At 40.6% G+C, this 23620-nt stretch overlaps 1 protein-coding gene across 3 annotated transcripts in view; it reads right to left on the bottom strand.

The window, feature by feature from the left end:
* Window positions 1-6638: 6638 nt before the first annotated feature.
* The window catches only part of RAD51D (DNA repair RAD51-like protein), a 158796-nt gene continuing 141814 nt past the window's right edge, over window positions 6639-23620 (bottom strand). The window contains exons 9-11 of one of the 3 annotated variants that reach the window (XM_087391945.1): window positions 20202-20351; window positions 6966-7051; window positions 6639-6827 (exon numbers count right to left, since the gene is read on the bottom strand). In XM_087391945.1, coding sequence (XP_087248071.1) covers window positions 6806-6827; window positions 6966-7051; window positions 20202-20351 — 258 coding nt within the window. In that variant the 3' untranslated portion in view covers window positions 6639-6805. Of the gene's footprint in view, window positions 6828-6965; window positions 7052-20201; window positions 20352-23620 lie in introns of those variants that run through there. The other 2 variants (XM_087391946.1, XR_015542943.1) reach the window with 2 other exon arrangements.

The raw sequence follows: 23620 nt of genomic DNA, 5'->3' as shown, positions 1-23620 counted from the left end.
TGAGGACTTTGGGAATTGTCGCTTCGCCTAGGCTAGTCCCCCAAAGCCAAAGTAGTCATGATTACGAATGTCAGGTCTTTGTGACATGGATAAAAACTAATTCATCATCTAAAATTGAGTGGAGAGTTGGCTTGTTCAATTTGGACACCCATTTTCACTCTCTCATCGATACCTCAAAATCTGTCCTTTAGCTCACTCCCTCCTTCATATCTTGAAATCTATGCATAGCTCACTGTTCTAATTCTTGAGAAGGAGAATTTGACGCTCGTTGCAAAAAGGAAAGAGTTTGCCAGTACCACCCTTTCTTGCGAGTGACTCTCACAATGGACAAATGATGCAATATCTATACTTGAACCAAAAGACAAAAGTGTAGCTTATATTTTAAGGAATAAACTTCAAAGCAATCTAAGAGAACCTCAAAAATTTATGCTCTATTCTTTGTCTGTGAAAAACTCATCAAGAGTACCAATAAACTTTGGCTTAGATGATGCAGAATGATGGCTAGAGAGGGACCTCCTAAGGTTCATTATTAGGGAGATCAACTTCATCAAAGTTCCAAGATAAGGCCTCACCTCTAAGCTGGGCCACCATGGAGTTTAGCACAGCCAAGAGGAGGAGTAAAGAACAAGTGAGAGGGGTTGTAGATAATGAAGAAGTCTTAGATATTCTAGGTTCTATCTTTGTTTGCAATTTGTATCATTTCCATTATCATCAAACTAAATTTTGGTCTGCTCTTCCATTATGCTCATAATCCTCATTTTAAGTAGCTTGCTTTGCTTTCTCATTGAATACCACATCACAAGAAGCAACCAACACTTTGTGGGTTTTTGGATTATATAGCTTGTTTGTGCTCTTTGCATTTTCAAATGTAATGCATGTCTCACTTTGCATCAAACATACCTCTCTCATGTTTTGCTACCTAAGTATAGGCAGTTGAAAATGCATTAAATGCATCTTTGTTGGGTATAGCACTGACAGTCGAGGCTTTAGGCTTTATGATCCAGCCACAAGGAAAGTAATCATAAGTAGGGATGTTTTGTTTACAGAACATGATAGCATCCAACCCATCAGTGAGGAGTTTCCTCCATATGATAATACACCTCTGGACATCATTCAGTTTGAGGATGATGCTGATTTGGGATCTCTAATTGATGTTTCCTCTACCTCTCAGACTCTAGTAGGATTGCCACATGTTGAGGGTTCCTTTCCCTCAAATAATTCAGATTTGTAGCCACCTCACGGGGAGGGACAACCCAATATTTGGAAGCATTATCAGCGCCGTGCAAAGGATGCTACCCTAGCTGAGAATTCAGTTCCTAGATTGGTTAGGTTAACACTTGCAAATGCTAAAGCTCAGCCTTATTGGGGAGAACCAGGGCCGACACTCAAAATGCTAAGAAGTAGGTGAAATTTGCTCTCATGACCCAAGTGATGGAAGCTAAAACAGAGCCTCAGCACTTTGAGGGTGCTCAGGGCAATCCGACATGGCAAAAAGCCATGGAACTTGATATTAGATCCATTCAAAAGAATGCTACATGGGACTTGGTTGATCAACCCATTGGCAAGAATGTGGTTGGCACCAAATGGATCTACAAGCTAAAGTATCATGTAGACGGTATAGTTGAGAAGTACATAGCCCATTTAGTTGCCAAGGGGTGTGCACAAGAAGAGGGGATAGATTATGAGAAGACTTTTGCTCTGATGGCCAAGATGACTACCAAATGGATGTCAAAACCGCCTTCCTCAATGAGGATCTCAAGGAGGAGGTCTATGTGCATCAGCCCCAGGGGTTTATTGTTTAGGGACAAGAGCACAAGGTATGCAAGCTCAAGAAAGCCTTGTATGGGCTGAAGCAAGCACCTCGTGCATGGTATCATAAGATATATCAGTCCTTGCTGTCCCAAGGATTTTTCAACACTCATACAGAGCAAAATTTATATGTTCTGCAACAAAAACTAGATTTGGTCATGCTTGTCCTTTATGTCGATGATATCATACTCACTGGTAGTAATTTGCAGCAGTGCACTCCATCTTGTGCCTGACATTTGACATGATAGATTTGGACCTCTTACACTACTATCTTGGCATTGAATTTTGGCAAACCCAAGAGTGGATTTCTATGTCACAGGCAAAATATTCGAAGGGGTTGTTGCACAAATTTAAGATGGAGAACTGTAAGCCTGTGGCCACTCCATTGGAAAGGGGAATCAAGCTGAGTAAGCATGATACAACTAAAAAGTTTGATGGCACATTGTATAGGCAATTGGTTGGTAGTTTGATCTACTTACGCTCCACATGGGCAGACATTCCCTATGCCACAAGGCTTCTTAGCCAGTTCATGCATTGTCCCACAGTCATGCATTAAAATGCAACGAAGAGGGTTCTCATATATGTACACGATACACTTACCTATGGGCTGCATTATGCTTCAGATGGTGACATTTCTCTGAGTGGCTTCACCGACTCAAATTGGTTAGGGGACATCAATGATCACAGGTCCACTTTCAGCTATTGCTTCTCATTGGGCTTAGCGTGCATCTCATGGCTCAATAAGAAGCAAGACCGCATGTCTCTCTCCTCTAATGAAGCAGAATACAACGCTGCAAATTCAGCCACTATGGAATGTATGTGGTTAAGGAAGCTTTTGCATGACTTGTATCATGCTCAGGATGGTGACGCAATTTCGATCTTCAGTGATGATAGCCAAAGTTGCATTGCTATTGAAAACAATTATGTATTTCAAGCTCGCATGAAACACATAGAAAATCACTATCATTATGTGTGGGATTGTATCACATAGATGGCTTCATTGATCTCACACATTGTTCCACTGAGGACAATGTGGCATATATCTTCACTAAAAGCCTATCAACACCTCTCTTCACATGATGATATGAGACATTCAAACAATGTCAAGGGGGGTTGTAAAATGACATTTTTTTCTTTTGTACTCCCCTAGGTTGCTATATCCACATGTGGATGAATTTGTGCAACCATGTTACTTTAGGTATCGCAGGTGCTTCAGAGATCATTCCAAAGCATTTCAGCCATATCATTGAGAGGGGATTTGTAGAGATATATCACCAATGATATGGTGGTGTAGGATAGACTAGGACTTAGTCTATTTTAGAGTTGTTGGAGTTCACTTGTGTTCACTTCTTGTTCTCTTGTGTTCAAAATCCATCTCTATTCTTGTTCCTACACAAACAACATGTACATAATCATTATTATTGAAAATCAACTGAATAATGGTATGGATATTATTTTATTTTTAGTTGTATTGACTATGGAAATGTATTCCATGGGATCGTATCGGACACGACAGGGACCTAGTGGATTCTTTTGCATGGTTTAGTTCGTGAAGCCTAACTAACCTATCTTTTGCCATGCTAGATGGTTAGTGTAGTGGGTGATTCCATGTTAATATTGATTTCGCTAGTGTTATTGGTGTTGTGTTTAATTATGTTACCTTGAAAGCAATTACATTGGGATTGATTGATTTGGTGTTTGATTGTAACAACTAATGTAATTACCTTCTTTTATATACCTGATGGAACTAACAACGAGGATTAGAGTTTGTGTGAGGGTACCCATTGAGTGTCGCACGATGCATATTCCAACTTTGTATTTCATTGATATTGTAAACCTTCGGCAATATTTATGGTAGAAGACATAAACCATTTTTTGATAAGAAAAGCCCAAAATGTAGTCCCTTACTTTGAAAAAAAGGGATGCCTTTGGATGCACTATTATTGGCTCTTTGCTTTTGGAATACATAAATATAAATACTCTAGATGGAAAGAAAGTGCTACGATCTAGAGGATGCAGATTGGATCCAATGCAACATCACTCTCTCCTTGTTCCCTTATGCCCTTCCCTTTGTTCATAGTTTTTTGGTTATTTTTTATCATGATTCTAGTGGCTCATAAATTTGTGGACTTGGCAATTACAAATGTAGTTGAATTGTAGACAAATATAAGTCTAGATTTCTTGGTCAAGCTAAATGACATTGGAGATTAACTAACATCCATTGATCAAGAGATCAAAACAAAATGATCAATAAGATTTCCCTCAATGGCCTAGACAGAGACCACGATCACTTTGCGATGGAAATGGTAACCAAAGCACCCTTGAAGATCGTGTTGAACATGATTATGTAAGAGTCAATAAGAAGAGGTGCAAACGCTAATACTAAAAACCATAATCAAGCATTTATCTCTAGAGGGAAAGGTAGAAACTTAGATTTATTCCCTGCATTGTTCAGACATGGTCCTTGAGGAGGTCCTCTAGCCTTTTAGCTCTTCTCTCTTCCAAGTGGTTCATGATAGCCCCATGAGAGTTAGATCCAACGACCTCTAGCAACCTGGAAACAAATCCCACCTCTTCGGTGCTTGGCTACAAAACCATGGAAGTTGATTAGTTCATGATGCTGGATTTGCTTCTTGAGGTTGATTGTAGATGACTCCTCTACCCAACTCCTCTAATCTATACAAGGAGAATGCTATGCATATATACATCTCTTGGCAACATCTCTTTGAGAGCCTGTGTGGCGGATTTCTCCTAATTGATCTAAGTCCTTTGTGGGAGAAGACATTCGTGCTAAATGTGTTGCCACAGAGTCTTGGATCATTGTAAGCTTGTGTGTTAGGTTGTCTCTAGTTGACCTATGTGCCTATTCTCTCAAAACAATAGTTGAGCTTTTTAGCAAAGGTTTGAGTCTTTTAGATCGTCCTTTGTAGATTCCAACAAGCTTGGTTTTGTGCAGTAACTTGTGGATAGAAAGCTAAGTTTATGCTTGGGATGAGGGAAAATTATACGACTCACCTTACAACTGTGTGTCACGACTCTGTGTGGGTTTGTTATGAGTGTGTTATGTATCAAAGCTATTCTATTTCTTCTTTCTAGACTATGGTTTTGCAATACCTTGGTACTTTTTAACCATGGTATACTAAACAACAATGGATAAGTGTTCATATCCATCTTTTTAAAGAGTGTTTTGGCTATATGATCCAATTAGATTTATCAAATATTCTTATAGAGCTACTACAATTGGAGCTTTACTACTACTCCACACATATACAATGATCTAATGTTGATTGTACTTGACTATGCTTTTGACCCTTATCGACACAAGGTTGACACTTGCTAAAGAATAAATTAATTATGTGCATGGTGATGTGGAGTATTTAATGAATAATAAGAGGACATAAATAATACAAGGCTTTTAATAAAAAGCCACAACTTTCCTAGCTCCATAGTAAAACAATAGCATCATTCCTAAATTATTTGGAGAAATTTTTTAACAAAGTAAAAAAGCATTATACTTCATTACATTCACTGATGATGAAATCATGGATTTGAAATAGCTTGATATACTATTCATGTTACATGCAAAGGCACTTGAAACAAAATTAGATAAATTGAGTGCCTTCAAAGATTTTGGTTGAATAAATTGCAAGATCTAACAGTGGAAAGAATACAAGCCAAGTGAGCTTAATTGACTTTAAAAATATTATGGCATAAAACATTTACATGTAAATATACACCACATTAGAATGGTATTACAAAAAGAAAGGAGGTGTTAAACTAATCAAAAGTCAAGTATTATGGTTCATATGGCCATGAACAAATGCAATGGTGTGTAATAAATCTTTCCTTGATAACGTGCTTCTAATCTCGCATTGGTGATTGACGTACAAGAGCTGAAAAAGATAATAAAAGACTGATGACTACTATTGGATCTCCACGAAACTCGATTAGGATGTGGCTTTGGCTTGTGCCCACCCACTAGTCACTAAAGGGGACATTCACGCTTCATTCCAAAAGCAACAAAAGTATATAGAAAACCATCTTCAAATCCCTACGTAAACATGAATGATGTTGTCAAACCATGTGGCTTCAGACACATATCTCTAGATATTACTGTTGTTTTGGATATTTGGATCTCTTGGATGACTAGCCTACAATGCCTCTGTAATGACTATTATGTCTGTTTAATAAGTTTATATATATATGTATTTACATATATTTATTATTAATTAATTTACATTTTTTAATTTATAGTCGATTTTTGTTGCTCAACAAAAAAGGTATCATTCCATCTAGCTAGCTCATTTGCTCATTTGTTCAAACCCCTATATTTTATGATCTTGGCAACCTCCAACAAAATGTCTGAGCATTTCATGTTGAGCAAGCAAATGAGGTTAATATTCCCTCTACTTCCCCTTTTTGTATAAAGACATTACCTTCGTGTAATATGGCACTCCTTGAAGTGACTTTTGTCTTTCCAAAGCATTGCATTAAAGCCTTTGCCATGAAGTATGCTTTCTCTAATCTCCTTTGAAAGCTCTTGTGTCTATTATTCCATGTGGAGGATCTTCATCTTGAAACAAAGTATCTCCAGTCATGCCACTTTTGTAGATAAGTCTCTGTAATGCAGATACATAAAAGTTTCCATTCGTCTGTCTTAACGATCTACAATCTGATCAATCACATATCACATAGTGCAATTATGTATGCAGACATAAACAGCATGGGAGGACAAATAGCATGTAGTATCAAATTTGTCAAATTTCACTATTTTACCATCCTGTATGCAACAACGGACTTCTCAGAATCGTACACATTTAAGCTTGCATTAGTGAATTTCATTCAAAGAGCCATGGGCAACATCCCCTGTATGTAAGCCAAATGTGGTTATCACTCTCCATGTAACTCTTAGATAGATGTTTGAGCTGATACTATTTGTTTTCATATTATTTTGAACAAATACAGATTCTGCATGTGTTCTCACAAAGAATGCTGTCTATTTGGCAAATATCAAAGGCCTGCACATATTTTCAAAAAGGCAAAATCATGCGAGAAGTAATATTCTTACAGGTGTAGAAGACACTTTACAATGCCACCACAAACAGCAGTGATATCATATCTTATCAACCAGCTACAGAAGAAACAGCAAAGCTCACATGTATATGTCTCCTACGTGTGGTGCCTCTATTGGTTGCAAACCACAACCACCTAAGCGAAATGATCCTTGCCTGTTGCATACCTGCTAAATAAGCAAACAGGTGAGTCTGTGGGAGGAAAATTCTAGATTGATTCATTATTCTTGAGAATCAAGCTTTTTACATCAGATGGCTCTGTGACACATATTCAAAATTCATATATAGAAGAACTGAGCTAATAAAAGCATCTTGCCAACAGACAGCACTGATCGACCACGTTTACAACTTTCTGAAGAATCCCCATAAAATGATTAATTATGTCACTTCCATCATCCATTCAATCTTTGTTAAGGTATGAGGATCAATATATGGCATGTCCACATTAGACATGAGTCTAGATATAGCCTGGTCTCCAAACCTCCCTAAAACCATACTAAATCTCAAACGTTTAAACACATGTAAAAACTTAATCTAAGGGGCATTTGCATAATTACTCCACGATGCAGACTCTTGCATTAAGCCAAATAAACATAGAAAAATTAGCATCTCAAGAGTAACAATTTAGATAAACCTATAGTAAATAATTCCAAGAACCCCTTAATCGATTTTTCATTCTCTTGAAAGATGAAATGGCTTCTGAAACCTGAAAGGTATGGTATAATGTTTAAATTCTGTTACAATTTGTTTAGTATTGATATCAATTGAAGACTTGGTTGATACATAAGAATGAAACAATTACAGCTTGTAAAGAATCAAATCAGTTCAATTCCCGAACAGAGTCAGACTATAATAACAGCGCACACATATTCTTTTACCATCTTCAAAAGAGAATTATTAAGTTTCGTTAAATTGAAGATAGAGAAAGCAGTCTGCATAAATCTTTGCCACTCTCCTGTAACACGTCCATAACTATGGAAAGCCAACGCACCCTCAAATCAATTAAATACTCAAGGAAGTGCCTAGACAACTTCTCTACTTCATTCTAGAGGCACCCTGCCTCCTAAAACCTCATATGCATCTACCAAATTTTGCAACGACCTCATACAACCAATAACAAACAATGTATCTACTACTCTAATACCTTTGTCACCACCATACTTCCCATCTCCAACAAGTACCTATCACAACATAGCAAGCAAAGAAAACAAAAACAAACAAATATCTACATAAATACATACATGCATAGATCACACACATTTTTTTTGGTAAAACCCATTTGTCATTCTATTACAAGAAACAGTCCCAAAGAAAGGGACAGCCAGTTATAAGCATCACAAGATATCATTATATAACAAGAAGGCAGGATAATCTAGATCTTACGCATGTAGACAATCAAAAATGATTGCCGTAGACATACCCGAGAGAGCTGATACTTAGCCAGGGATGGATCACCAAAGACTCGATGGTTACAATCCTTACATAGAGTCCATAGTGGCCAATTAACGAACCCAATAAAAAAGATCATATCCCTGCCTTACTAGATGAAATCCAAACAGCCAGATCGCTTATCAAAGCAAGCACTAGGAAAACGCGAGCCGGAGTCTTTGCAGTAGTAATAGCAAGAAATCATGAGATTAAAGGCAATGCCAAAGTAGATGAGGCCTAGACTCCCACAAGGGCAGACATCGTCGACAAGTGGCAGGAGCAATATGATGACAAGCTAAAAGTTGTCCAAGTGGGAGGACTCCAAGTAGAACTCACCACAAGAAGAACTTTTGCTGAAGAGTGAATTTAGAAGCTCAAATGTGCTGCAATTTTTGGCACCACCACCGAGACGAGCATATTGAAGAGACATGGTAGCTAGCTAGGAACGGAATGGAAATAGGGAAAGCGTAATGAAAGGCAAAATGGAAAGGAAGGAAAGTACAAGTGCAAGGCAATAACCAAAATACTCACAATGTATTGATAGCTTGATGTTGACTGATGTATTAGACAATAGACAAGTACAATAATATATAGTGTGCCACTAGACTCTAGAAAGTCACAATGTCTATGGGATATCTCCCAATATGACACGTGGCATGTCTAGGACTCACTAGACTATAAAAACCACTAGTACACTCATTTTTGACTCACTTTGGCTTCATAATCCAACACCCCCCCATGAAGGCAAGGTGAGAGACTACTGGAATGGAACCAAGAACAGAACATGACAATGACGGTCTAAGGTGAGGGACTATTGGAATGGAACCAAGAATAGAACATGACAATGACGACCATCAAACTGTGAACCCTATGTAACTCAAAGGCTAAAGTCTGAGCATGTTCAGAGGTTGATCCAAGCACTCTCATGGCTTGAGACTCAACATGCTCAGAGGCTCATGTTATAGCATGGCTACATAGCCAGCTCATAGGTCTAGGAATACACCAACGTCCTGAAACTCGGCCAGGCCTGATACCTATCAAAGCCAATACATGGCTCCTACAGTACATCCCCCCTTGGCTTCATAATAGGACATGTTAAGAAGCCACACACCCAAATAGGAAAACCAATACATCTTTTTAGAAGGACTATCCAAGGCAGAGGATCTTTAGACTCAATGAAAACCAAACACTCAATACATATCATTTTAGGGAGACTACCCAAGGCAGAGGACCCCAAAATGCATCAAGTTGTAAGAATAATAAAAATAGATCTCTTAGGAGTAAGAGATGTCCTCTAAGTAGCCACTGCACATGTGTGCACATCCCTGTGAATCGATGACGATGTTGATGAAGCACTAGGCATGGATGCCCCAAAATATGTGTTGGTGAAGTCCATGGGGTAGCTACATGGAGCGGGCATGGCATGACTCTCAAGATAGAAGATGGAGAATCACCCAAAAATCAATGTAGAGGCCGGAGGTACCACAAGGACTAGTAGAGTCACTCAATGTGCAAGCCTAGCACCACGAGCAATCAGAGAAGTAATCGGAGAAGCCGGGAAGTAACCGTACCTCGCATCAAGATCATTTTTCTTTATCTTCTTGCTGCAAATTAGTGTGGATTCTTCACACCGTTATAGAAGTTGGATGAGGTGTGCAATGTGGTAGCTCGAATGGCAAGAAGATAGAGCTTCGTGGGCAACAGAAGTGTGAGCAGCAGAAGCAGCTGCGTGGGCAGCTAGATGGAGGGCAAAGAGGATAGCTATGTGGGTAGCAAGAGAAGCTGCGTGGGCAGCTACAGCTTAGCTTCATGGGCACCAACTGGAGCAGCAAAAGATGGAGGTGGAGATCAAGATAGTGACAGTAGGCTGGAAACTATCATCCCGTGAAGTCAAGAACAAAATCAGCATGCAGGAATAATTTTTGTCACTTTTTGCAGGAGCTATATCTTTTCATAGAAAACTCGGATTGCAATGATGTAAAAACAAAAATTGTAGTACTACAACTTTCCTGAAGACACAAAGTCGTGATTCTGCTTCCAAATCCAGATAGAGGCGTCACATCATCCACAAGTCATAGAGAGAGCAACAGAAACAACAACACTCCAGGACGTCTTTGTAGCTGAAGGAAGGAGAAGAGCTCACCAAGGAAAGGGAAGAGGGGTGGCAGAAGCTCAAGTTGGAGAAGACAACGTTGGAGGAGAATCCCAATGTTGATGAAGCCTTCAATGGAGAGGAGTAGGGAAGGGTAGCTCCTCCAAGAGAAGAGAGGGCAGCTTCTCTTTCCGGCCACCCTCTACCTCATGGAGAAGCAAGGAGGAAGGGAAGGGCTAGGAAGGAAAGCTCTGATACCATATGAAGAGACATGGTAGCTAGCTAGGAACGGAATGGAAATATGGAAAGCATAATGAAAGGCAAAATGGAAAGAAAGGAAAGTACAAGTGCAAGGCAATAACCAAAATACTCACAATGTATTGATAGCTTGATGTTGACTGATGTATTAGACAATAGACGAGTACAATAATATATAGTGTGCCACTAGACTCTAGAAAGTCACAATGTCTATGGGATATCTCCCAATATGACACGTGGCATGTCTAGGACTCACTAGACTATAAAACCACTAGTACACTCATTTTTGACTCACTTTGGCTTCATATTCCAACACATATCATACCAGATGCGATTGGCATGAAGAGAAATCCAAGGGGGGGGGCAGCAAGACCTTCTATAAAGATGCAACCGTGATATCAGCCAACGATAGTGTACGGCAAACATGATCCTTCGGTTGGAGAACCCAAGCTTTGGGGCGGTCAAGAATCTCAAGACCCCCTTGGCTGAAAAGCATGCAACATCTGTGACAATAAAGACCAAAGAGGCTTATAATGCTATCCCAAAGCATGCTATCTGACAGTAGTAGGAAAAGAGAGAACCATACCAGCTGCATGAAGCACATCATCCACATGAAAAATTCCTTTGGACAAAGAAAATAAGAGTGATGAGGTTCCTACAAAGCCAATGGAGGTGTTAACATATTCGACCAATGGAGGTTCTCAGCACGCAAGGAGTTTCCTGCAATCACTACCATTCCATTTAAGATGGGAGAGTATGTGCTTACAATCTGAATGCATATGAGGCAGAAAAGGGCATCCTTTTACTATGCATCAATGTGACCCAAGAGAAAGTCCCAATGGGAGGGCTGCCAGCGACCAAAAGCTACAAAAGACAGAGTACAAAATCAAATGTTGCATCATGAATATCCATGGCTGATCAACTTCCATGATCATCATCTTCCCCTTATGAGCTAGAATATGCATATGAATATTCATTCTAGATATTCAGTCCCCCATGCATTTAAGGTGAGTAAAGGTGATCCAATGAAAGCAACCTCAGAGCTTTCTGGCAAAAGCACAACCGGCAGAAAAGCTTCATGACATTAGATATAAAAAAAAAGATGTCTTGCTAGGCAAACATTATCAAGGGCAAATAAACTGGAAATTCGCAACCAGAATTGGTTGAACTATATGACAATGGCTAGGTGGCCAACTTCCAAGATTCCAGTTTTTTCTTAAGCATGACAAGCACCCAATCCATCCATTTACTGACGTCGACTGATAGACCACCCCAAAGGGTACCCAAGATGATGTATAAATCGTGGGAAAAACTATATCCCCCGGCCATAAGATACAATGCCAAGCTTTCTCATGGAGAGGAAGAAGTTTGGGTTTCTGAAAATTATTTGCAGACCAGAAGCCAGATCATCTAAAGATAAAGTACACATAAGGCATCCCTTTCTATGTTTCTAGGCAAGAAAAAGGAAGCATCAGCATAAGGCTGTGCAATCCAAGGTCTGCTGCCATGTATCTCCAGAATATGCAGGACACTTGTAGCTAGTAAATGATCCATGTGTTGTAGCAAGGGATGAGTGGTGACGGTGATTGCAAAAAAGATAGAGCACAATACTGCCTTTATAACTACTGCAACCTCTTCCATATACTCACCCCTTCCCCAAACACCAGACACCATATACTCCCTCAACCCTAGAAGTCTTCATCCCGAACAAGTTTCAAGCAAAACACATCATCCAAAAGAGGTCCTGTTGATGGCAATAGCAGATTAATCCTTTCTTCCTTTTTCACATATGCTAAGACTGATCAAATACGATCATGTACTTCAGAGTATAAGATTCCTACATGTATATCATTTCCAAATCCAATGCTCTGCACAGATGGGCCCAATTCTAAGATCAAGTACATGAATATACAGTTTCCTGTTTCTTTTTCCTTTAGTATTTATATCCACTCATCAAACTCAACATCCGTACAAAGACTCATCCAGAGAATTTCTTCTGGGAGGTCTTCCATTGCTGGTAACACAACACCCTGCCACTCTTCATCATTTACATACAACAGTAGGTGCCACACACCTTGTGCTTCAAAGTTGAGGATTTCTTCAAACTGAAAGTTCCAAATGAAGCACATTGTGTCAAAATGTGATTCCACCTCTGAACAAAAATACATTTTTTTTGTTTTTTTTTCATTTTCTCCAGTAACATCCTCTACTGGTATTACTCTATCTCCTTCCACAAAAGTATTTACAGAACCAAACCCCACACTCAAATGACTCTGATATAATTCTACACTCTAGTCTCAGAAAAATTCATATTTTAGTATCATATCTATCTCATAAAATAGATCTCTCGGCCACTGGCTCCTACGAAAATCCAATCTTGCAGCTTCCTCGTCTGTTATCTGAAGAATAAGAACCCACCGGTCTTTTGTAACTTCATTGAATATCACTTCATACTGCACATGTCGTGGTACAATAATAGCCTCCACCCTATGGCTCATCTCAAACACCAAAAACATTTCTCCAATTATGCCAAGGTTATCAGTCTTTTCAGCCCTTCTAGTCTCACGCAAGACTGTTCATAGGAACTCACACATCTTCTGTCTGTAAACCATTGCCTTCGAGAATTATCACAAGCTTAATGCAAGAGCAAGACACCATCTGCCTTCTCAGCATGACCAACAACCGATATCTTGAGAGGGAAACCCACACTAGAACACTGCGAGCATATGAGATCTAGCCAATGCTAAAACATGCTCATCAATGAAACTTCCTTCAAAGGCCATCTATCTTGCTACAATTTGCTTTAGAACTGCGCCTTAAACTCGATTAAAAGCCACCTCAGTGCTCCTTAGCTCATGGACCTACGTGGGCAAACGGCTGAACCAACATAGACTCGAGCCAATCAAACCGCCATCGAATTCAGTGTAGACCTCCACCTCCCATCGTCAACGTTAAGGTTCACTAGCCGGCTCTAAAACGTGAGCTACACAAGAGCTCCAATCAGCAGCATCTACCAAATCTGTACCATGGTGGCACTCACGGGATCTCACAAGCATCAACCTCCCTCAACCAGCAGCATCAATCTATAGCTGAGCCAGTAGCACCTTTGCCAGCCACAAAAGCTCATAAGAGCTCCAACAACAACATAGGGATGACATGTGTTCTTCATGGTTATCCGGAGTCATATGTGTATAGTGGCATGAGCATTTTCCTGTATTGTGGGTGTCAGGTAAATCCTCCGTGTGTCAGGAATGGGTTCATCATATGTGATAGCCTATGGAAATAAACATTGAATGTTGCTTGAAGGTTATGTGCAAATGTGGTGTGTATAGGTTGGAATATAGGCACTAATGACCTTGGTCTAAGGTTTTAAAGGAGAGTGGAAGAGTGGTAAAAAAGGAAAGCATGACGTGGCTAATTTTCAAAGAGGGAGGCCATGCATGCTACGTAAAGCTGGAAGGGAAGCTTCTCGTCGACGAGCTCGCAGATAGGTGAGTTGACAGGAACCAAGAATGGCTGAAGGTGGGGGATTGCGGAGAGAGAGGGAGACCAGGGATCTTTCAGAAGGAAGGAGTCGAGGGACGGACGGTGGCTTGTGTGGGAGTTTTTTTGCTAGCTGGAGCGTCACTTCTGAGAAGCTGCGTTGCTGTGGATCTTCATGTGAAGGGAAAGAGAAGGAGTCCGTGAGCTTGGGTGGACTAGAGGGACGGTTGCTTGTGTGGAAGCTTATCGTGGGAGCGCAGGAAGTCTTTGAGGGAAAGGGGGCTCAGTAGTGAGGAGGACTACGTGGGAGGAGGAGTTCGGGACTACCCGTTGAAGCCTCTGTCGAGTCGGCCGTCTTTTTGGGCTGTGTGTTAAGGTTTGGAAGTTCGACTGTCCGATAGAGGCCTTAGATGCCACTTTGGCTCACTGAAATGCTTCATGGAGGTCATAAGCTGGTTGAGTGGAGCTCGTTGGTCAAGTCGTAAAACACCATCACACTCTGGATACCCATGCTTTGGAGATCTGGTACAACCACATTGCATTTCATCATTTTCCAAAAGTCCCCATAGAAGTATCTACCATCTCAAGAACATCAGTGTAAAGTCTTTTATGAGAGTGTCCATAGCTCAAAGCCACCATCAACTAGCTATGTACATAGCTATGCACCTAGCCATCAGCATGCAACAAGCGGAAAACATATTTACATTTTTATCCACACAACGGCGTAAAACAAAGCACTGAGAGGACAGCCCTATCGTACTCAACAAAAAAGACTCCAGTCCGTAATATCACCTACAAGAATGCCAGCAACTTAACTATCTTGATATAACCAATAAATAAGATGCTGCATTTTTCCCCCAAATCCTAGAGCCTTCATCGTTTGTGAGATGAAATCCCATTGTACCGTGTCAAAGGCTTAAGCAATATCCACTTAATAAGAGAACATCTTGCTCAATGTACTCTGCATATTTTATCCCCACATAGGCATTGGCAATATTCTCTGTATCATGTCTACAGGGAATAAAACCCTACTGATTACAATGCAACCCATCATGCAAAATGCCCTTGATCTATCCAATCTGTAAAGGATTCACATAAAAGCTTTTTGGGGAATATTTTCACCAAGCCTTTCTTCCAAGGCTGGTGTCTGTTGAGTTTCCCACGCACGACTTACCATATATAATGATGCATGTGAGATAGCATCCCAATACTATAGACAAAGCTCCACCGTGAGACCATCCCACAACCCGGGCTTTTCCATTTCCCACATCCTCAAATGGCATCGTTCAATTCTCTCTCCTTGAAAGGAATTTCAAGCTGCATGGGCCTGTTTGTCGTGGAGACAAAATTGGATTGACATGTTGAAGGAGCTCCTACCAAGTTGACGCAACCTGCATAGACTGAGGCAAATTCAAATCTATCTCCTTGTATAAGGCATTGCACAGAAATCCAACGACCAGCCTGGTCATTAAAAGCCATGACTGGCTGAAGGGCATGTTTCACAAGAAGCATTGCTCCAGAGGACTTTCACCAGCATAGAAAATGTCATATCCCGTAGAGTGCCCTATCTGGCCTACATAATTGTGCTGGTTATGCTCTTGCAAGGCCCCTATATGAGATTGCAATCTATTGACATAAGCCCATATAATCTTCCATTTGCGCAAATCACACAATGTACATTATATGTCAAACACAATAGATTTGACAACATATTTATAGACTTATAAGTATGTACAAACCGTAGCACCTCAAATAGTGATCAAGACTGCATGTCTACAGGATGGCCAGGCAATTAGAGAGTGTCTTCATCTGTTATGAACAAAGTATGGCTTGCAGTCATTGCAGCCCAAGTAATACCCACCAAAATAGATTGCACTATCCGGAGCCTAACATGCAATGGCCAAGTCGCCAATTTCCAATACTCAAGCTTCTTTTTCAAAAATTTCAAGAACCCAGTCTGTTTGTTGACGACGGGTAACCTAAAGGATAACCAAGTGACGAACTAACTGAGTAGGTGAAACAATCTCCCCCGGCCATAAAAGACTATGCCAGTCTTTAGCATGCAATGGTAAGAGCTTTGATTTCTGAAAATTGACATGAAGACCAACATCCATGCCATATATAGAGAGAGCATGCATAAGGGAAGAAAGGTTTGTCTTAGTATTCTTAGGGGTAAAAAAAGAATCATCAGCATAAGCTCGAGCAATCATTGGGCGACTCCCTTGTATTTCCAAACCATGGAGCATATCAGTAGCCACCAAGTGATCCAGGTATTGAAGCATCGGGCGTGTGGCAATAGCATACAAAAGTGCACTGAGCGGACAGCCTTGGCTCCTTAGTTCGTGAAGTCCATTATGCAGGAAGGGGTTTTTTTGAAGTTATATTGACATATGAAGAACATAAGCAGGTGCTCTTGGAGCATTCTCCCCTTTTCTATGGGCAGCAAATGGTGCATGTGATTCCATGGTCACCGTTACCAAGCCTTCATTTGGCATTGTTGTCCAGTTTGGGTTGAGATTGTGGACTTTCCACAATGTTTGGCTTCCCTTTTGCCCAAAATTGCAGCTTCTTTGGGCAAAGTAGTTTGACCTCCATGGCCAAATGGGAATTCCAATCGTTTTTGCATTTTATGGGATACTGATCATCCCATGCTTATTCAGTCATTGTGAATAATGTTGACATCGGAAGTGCCTTTTACAAACTCAAGTGGGGTTTGTTTGCGGGAGCTTGCTTTGATTACAAACAATTTGGTCATATGGCTTCTCAATGTCCTTTACGTGTGCAGAAAATGCATCAGGAACCCATGCCTGTGCAGATGCCAGCTAAAGATACTGGTTTGTCTTATGTGGTCAAAAATAAAAACAATAAGCAGATTTCTGCAGCACAAGACAAATGCAAAGTGCCGATTGTTTCTAATGGCTCTACTGCACATGTATCCTCTTCCTTACCTTCACCTTCTCCAGCACAGGTTCGAGGAGGGGAAAATTTGAATGATGCTGGGCAAAATTCCAGGAAAATGATTTCAGCCAAGAGACCTTTGCCTTCTTGCACTTGAAATGGTGCGTCATCGAATGGTAATACTCCTAAAAAAAATTTGGGCATTGGCATTACATGGGCTGCAGTGGCAGCATGTTGCACTCTTTTCTCAGAAGAGGAAGTTGCTAATTTGTTTTCTTCTCCTTAGGCAGTCTCTTCATCTCAGGGAAGAGTTTTAGATCCCGAGATTGACATGCAGTCTTGAACAGTTTTTGGTTGCCTTGTATATATTTCTCACTTTCTGTTACATATCTGTAAATATGCTTCAGGAATATCACATGCCTTATTCTCAATGTACAGGGTCTGTGTGACAGTAGAAAATGGAAGTTGCTGTGGCTATATGTTACTAAACTCCGGCCTGATATTGTAGCACTTCAAGAGCATAATCAGCATGTGTATGCAAGCCAGATAGGACACTTTGCTGGCTATGACATTTTTTATGCAAGACAGCTTTCTTTTTCTGGTGTACTCTTTCTAATCAGGCATGATCTTCAGCCAGTTGTTACCTTTAATGATCCACATGGTAGATGGCTTGTGGTGCAGTGTCTCATCTAGGGAGAGGTTTTTGAATTTGCTTCTGTCTATGCACCTCAATCCTCTTGGAGTAGAGGCTTGATTTGGGATACCATGCACTCTTATCCTTGGAGACATTATGCCTTCATTTGTGGTGATTTTAACAATGCTCCACATTAGGGTGACATTACTTCTGACAATACTCACATGTTGGCCTTTGAAAGGCAGAGTTGGTCTCAGTTTTTACTCCATGTTGGTCTTCTTGATTTTTGGAAAGAATTACAGCCCATGCAGTCTGGTTATACCTTCCAACATAATGCCTCAGTCCTCTTACCAGGCTCGCTTGGATCGCTGGTATTGAGTTGATCCACAACATTATGATAATTTTACTTGCAAAATATGGGTTGATTATGCTTTCACATACTCAGATCATGCTCCTCTCTGGCTCAGGATTTCTTTCCATGACAGGCTCTCACAAAAAAGGATGCTCGTAATCAATAATAATTACTTGGGGCATGATACTTTCAAGGCCATGGTTTCTTATGCCATTCAGCCTCTTTCACATCAGAGTCTCATTGACATTGATTATGCTTGGACTGCTTTTATTGCTAGAATGCAAGCAGTTATTCGTGAATATGGGAAAAATATTATGAAAATTTTGAGAGACTCTGTTGCTCAGGTCAAAAGCATTTGTCAATCTTTGACTGAGCTCACACTTTCGTGCTCTATCAGTTGAAGAAAACACGTCCTTATGACAGGCAAAACATTGTCTTCAATCCAATGATCACACGAAAATTGTTAAGTTGGAGACCAAGGCACGTCCAAGGGCTTTTTTGGACAAAGGCTGCTCGTCTAAAGAGTTCTTCAATAGTTTACATCACAAGCGACAATCTGAAAATATCTGCAGAGTTCTCTTGCCTGATGGAGTTTGGACTTCTTCTCGAGCACAGCTTGTTGAAGTTTGCATTGATCATTTTTCTCAAATTTTCTACTCATGAGGTTCTTTCAGCAAGAGACCTTTTATTGCATCATGTCAATCCAATTATTTCTCTTGTGCAGGATTTGGAGTTGTATTGTTTGATGCAGTAACATCATGTGGGATGCTCTCACTGTGGAATTCTTTCTTGAGTATTGGGATTTTCTTAAGCCTACCTTGCTGTGTATGATTAATTCTGCTTGGCAAAATCAATGCATGCCTGCCTCATGGAAAAAAGGGTTCGTTAAGTTTCTTCCCAAGAAGAAACTATGTGAATCTTTGACTGATTGGAGGCCTATCACTCTCACGCCCGTTATTTATAAAATCATAGGATTTTTGCATGATGGCCTTCATTCGGCACGATATGGTTTCATTTTTCATCGGCATCTTACATATAACATTGCCAATGCATATGTTGGCATAGAATATGCCAAATACACTGAGCAGGATGTCTTATTGTTACAGGTTGACATTGCTAAAGCATTTGACACTATCGAATGTGATTTTATCTCGCAGACCATGAGAGTATTGGGTAAACACACACACTTTCTTTTAGTGGAAACTCTGAATGCTTTATATTACAAGATAGCTACCCAAAAAAAAACTAGCAAGCCGAAATAATACATCAAGCAGAAGTGTCCACATAGGACAAATATGCATCCTGATCTATGCAGCAAGTTTGCAAACAATCGAAGAGCAATTACACACACACACACACACACAGACACATACACAGAAAATGGGTTAATTTAGAATTTTCTACAGAATGGATATGGATTGGTTACTAATATTGCAAGGGTAGATGGCCTCTACTAGTCACTGTGAAGAGGAAAACAAAATTTTGATGCTATGGCAGCTGCCCTTCATCTTCAATAACTCAGTGTTATTTCATTCCCGGAATCATGATAGGATGCTTCCATTTAGAATAAAGGTAGCCGTTCTAAAGTATGCAAATGCCAAGAAACTTGTTCAGTTGGAACACTCTAAGACGTGCTGTAGGGTGATGGGGCTCCTAGATTTACTTAGCTTGTCCTCTAAGACCATTGGTGGAGGTTTTTTTTTTAATAACTGTAGTAATCTTGTGCTATGGATCTTTAATCTGGCTGCTCATGGCTACACATGGTGCTACCCTCAGTTCGTACTCTGAACTTTTACAAGGTTTTCATGCCCTGTTGTAACGTTTGGTCTCTTCCTCGACACAGGATTTGATTTCGATAGAGGACTTTGGTAGAATCAAAATGTTGCTTAGAATCACGAATTTTACATCACATTCACGTCATTGTTCAAGTCAGGAGGTGTGATGTGCTGATGCTTCATTAATCTGAGGCTTGTAGCCTCATTTATTCTGCTTTGGTCATCCTAAACCTACAGTTTTCAGATTTGGTTTTTTTTGAAGTGTAGCCTTTCATCTAAGGGTCTTCATAGATAGGTACAACGCACGATCTCAACAAAATTCCATAGCAACCTATAACTGAACATCAAAGCATGGATAACCAAATATTGCACCATTTCCAAAAGGTTGAGCAATACATACCATGGAGCTATGTTTGATTATTGATACACTGCAGATGTCACTAGCAGGATCTCGTGAAAGAAGTAGACGTACATGGGCTACTGTCTTCCAACTCTCTCCAAGGGCTGGCTTGGGTATCCCGTTTTCTCCTGTCACCATGTGATTCGTGACCTATAAGATTCACCAAATCATTTAAGAGTTCTTGATGTCCCATGGGCCCATTTTGGCCTTTAGTGGACAATAATACACTTTCTTTCTTTCTTTCTTTCTCTCTCTCTCTCTCTCTCTCTCTCTCTCTCTCTCTTAAACGGTTGTAATGAAGGACCAAGGTTATTTTAATGTAGGACTAAAATAGAGATATCTACTAAATAATCTCGAGATGAGCTGCCATGTGCACTCCTCGATTCTCTTTGGCCGTGTATTGTCTCATAGGCCTATGAGGCCTACCGAAGACCTTAATAAACACTTCTTTCTTTCTCTCTCTCTCTCTCTCTCTCTCTCTCTCTCTCTCTCTCTTCAGCAAAAAACAGTACAATTTTGACAGTGCAAAATAAGAAAAATTATCAAAGTAGGGAAAAACAGCCACAAAGATTTCATGTGCGCAAAATAAGGGTAAGAACTAAAAGATGTAGGAACAAAGTGGAGACAAGTTGTGAACACAAGTGAGCAAGAGTGCACACACAAGAAAGCTCCAATAGAAATGTTCAAATGAAACAATACAAGTACTTTTATATAGTATCCAAGTACTACTGGTCAACCATAGGGTTGACTTTATGCCTACAACACCATATCTCTGTAGTCTCTTATAAATTTCCCCTCAAAGATATGGCTGAAAGTACCCTGAAAACATCTCAGGTGTACCCTACAGTACCTAAAGTACCATGGTTGCACAAATTCATCCAGATAAATATGCAACCTATGGGAGTACATGAAAACAATGTCATTGTGAATCTCTTCACAACCCCCCTTGACATTGTGAGAATGTCTCTGATCCCCAAGCCATGTCGATGTCATAAGAAAAGATCTATTGACAAGGCTTTGGTGTAGATATCCGCAACATTGTCCTTAGATGGACAATAGATGAGATCATTGAAGCCATTAGAAATACAATCCCGTACATAATGATAATGATTTTCAATGTGTTTCATGCGAGCATGAAAGACAGGATTGTTGGCTATGGCAATGCAACTCTGGTTGTCACAAAAGATAGAGTTTGCTTCGCCATCCTATGCATGGTGCAAGTCATGCAAAAGCTTCCTTAACCACATTAACTCCGTAGTGGCTGAATTTGCAGCTTTGTACTTTGCTTCACTGGAGGAAAGAGAGACTCGCTCTTGCTTCTTACTGAGCCATGAGATATAGGCTGAACCCAATGAGAAGCAATAGCCAGTAGTGGACCGTCTGTCGTCAATGTCCCCTGACCAATCTGAGTCGGTGAAACCACTCAACGCTAGATCACAATTTGAAGCATAATGCAAGCCAAGAGAGAGAGTGCCATGGACATATCTAAGAACCCTCTTTGCTGCATTCCAATGTGTGATCATGGGACAATGCATGAACTGGCTCAAAAGCCCTGTGGCATAGGCAATATCAGGCCGTGTGGAGCATAGATATATCAAACTGCCAACCAACTGCCTGTATAAGGTGCCATCAAACTTTTCAGCAGTATCATGCTTACTCAACTTGAGTCCCTTTTCCAATGGAGTAGCCACAGGCTTACAATTCTCCATTTTAAATTTCTGCAACAACCCCTTCGAATACGTTATCTGTGACATAGAGATCCCATCATGGGTCTGCCAAAACTCAATGCCAAGACAATAATGCAATAGGCCCAAATCTGTCATGTCAAAATTGTGACATAAAGCGGACTGCACTGCTGTAATTTGCTGCAAATCACTGCCAGTGAGTATGATGTCATCCACATATAGTACCAACATGACTAATTCTGATTTTTGTTGCAGAACATACAGATTTGGCTCTGTATGAGTGTTTATGAAGCCCTAGGACAACAAAAGCTGATCTATCTTCTGATACCACGCACGAGGTGCTTGCTTCAGCCCATATAGAGCCTTCCTGAGCTTGCATACCTTGTGCTCTTGTTCCTTCACCTCAAAACCTTGGGGCTGATGTACAGAGACCTCCTCTTTAAGATTTCCATTGAGGAAAGTGGTCTTGACATCCCTCTGGTACACTGACCAACCATAAAACACAGCAAGAGAGATGACAGAACGAATGGTGGTCATCTTCGCCACTGGAGCAAAAGTCTCCTCATAATCTATTCCCTCCTCTTGTGCATACCCCTTGGCAACCAAACGCAGCAAGAGAGATGATAGAACAAATGGTGGTCATCTTGGCCACTAGAGCAAAAGTCTCCTCATAATCTATTCCCTCCTCTTGTGCATACCCCTTGGCAACCAAACGGGCTTTGTATTTCGCAACTGTGCCATCTGAATGGTATTTCACCTTATAAATCCATTTCATGCCAACCACATTTTTCCCAATGGGTGCATCAACCAAGTCCCATGTGGCATTCTTCTCAATGGATTTAATCTTAGCTTCCATAGCTTTCTGCCATGCCGGATTATGCCGAGCATCCTTGAAGCTCTGAGGCTCATTTTCAACTTCCATCACTGAGGTCATCAAAGAAAAATTGACCTTTTTTTTATTTTTCTGAAAGTAGGCTGATCCTTAGCATCTTGAATAGTTAACCTTAACCAACGTGGAATAGATTTCTGTTCTGTACCACTCGGAGCTGCATCAATATCTTTAGTGGCCTCACGACGTTCATAATGCCTCCAAACATGAGGCGGTCTATTCTCATTAATTGGTTGCAAATCTGAAACATTTGAGGGAGTAGCCGGGGGTCTGGGTCGAGGAACCACTCTGAATTTGATCCCTGCACCAAAAGACCTGCAACCCTGATAGGCTGAAAAGCAGACTCAAGCAAGATGTCCTCTGTGGACCTGAGCAATCTGCCACCATCTTGCACACTTAAAACTAAAGCATCCTCATGTGCATCTCGAAAGGTCAAAACCTGAAGAGGAACACTGCCTCTTGTAAAGATACTTGCCCAAGTGGAGCAAGTGAGTGGCTTATCATCTGTGTCTATCCAATCCGCTGGAAGGGCTGCCTCAATTTGCAAGATCCTCCCTGCACTCCCTCTGAGATGTCTTCTCAACTGAGATTTGTTCTCCTCTGAAAGCCTCCGGAAAGCTTTTCAAGACCCCAAAGATGATGCGTGTCCCCTCTCCCACTTGGACCATTGCATGAAGAGTGAGGCACCAAGTGGTCTACCATGATCATCTAATATACTGTCATTCCACATGATCGGTTGCCTATCAATCTCTTCACGAGAGGAAGGAGGAAACCTCTGAAGAGTGCTCCTGAAACTGGCCCATGCTTTCGGAATGGCAACCATGAGAGGGAATGAAGATGATCTG

Source organism: Dipteris shenzhenensis, chromosome 20 (genome assembly GCF_047967505.1).
Source record: "Dipteris shenzhenensis isolate YYH24624 ecotype China chromosome 20, Dip_SZ_1.0, whole genome shotgun sequence".
Classification (NCBI taxonomy): domain Eukaryota; kingdom Viridiplantae; phylum Streptophyta; class Polypodiopsida; order Gleicheniales; family Dipteridaceae; genus Dipteris; species Dipteris shenzhenensis.
The sequence above is the reverse complement of the archived record's forward strand: the minus strand, read 5'-3'. Positions and strand labels throughout refer to the sequence as shown.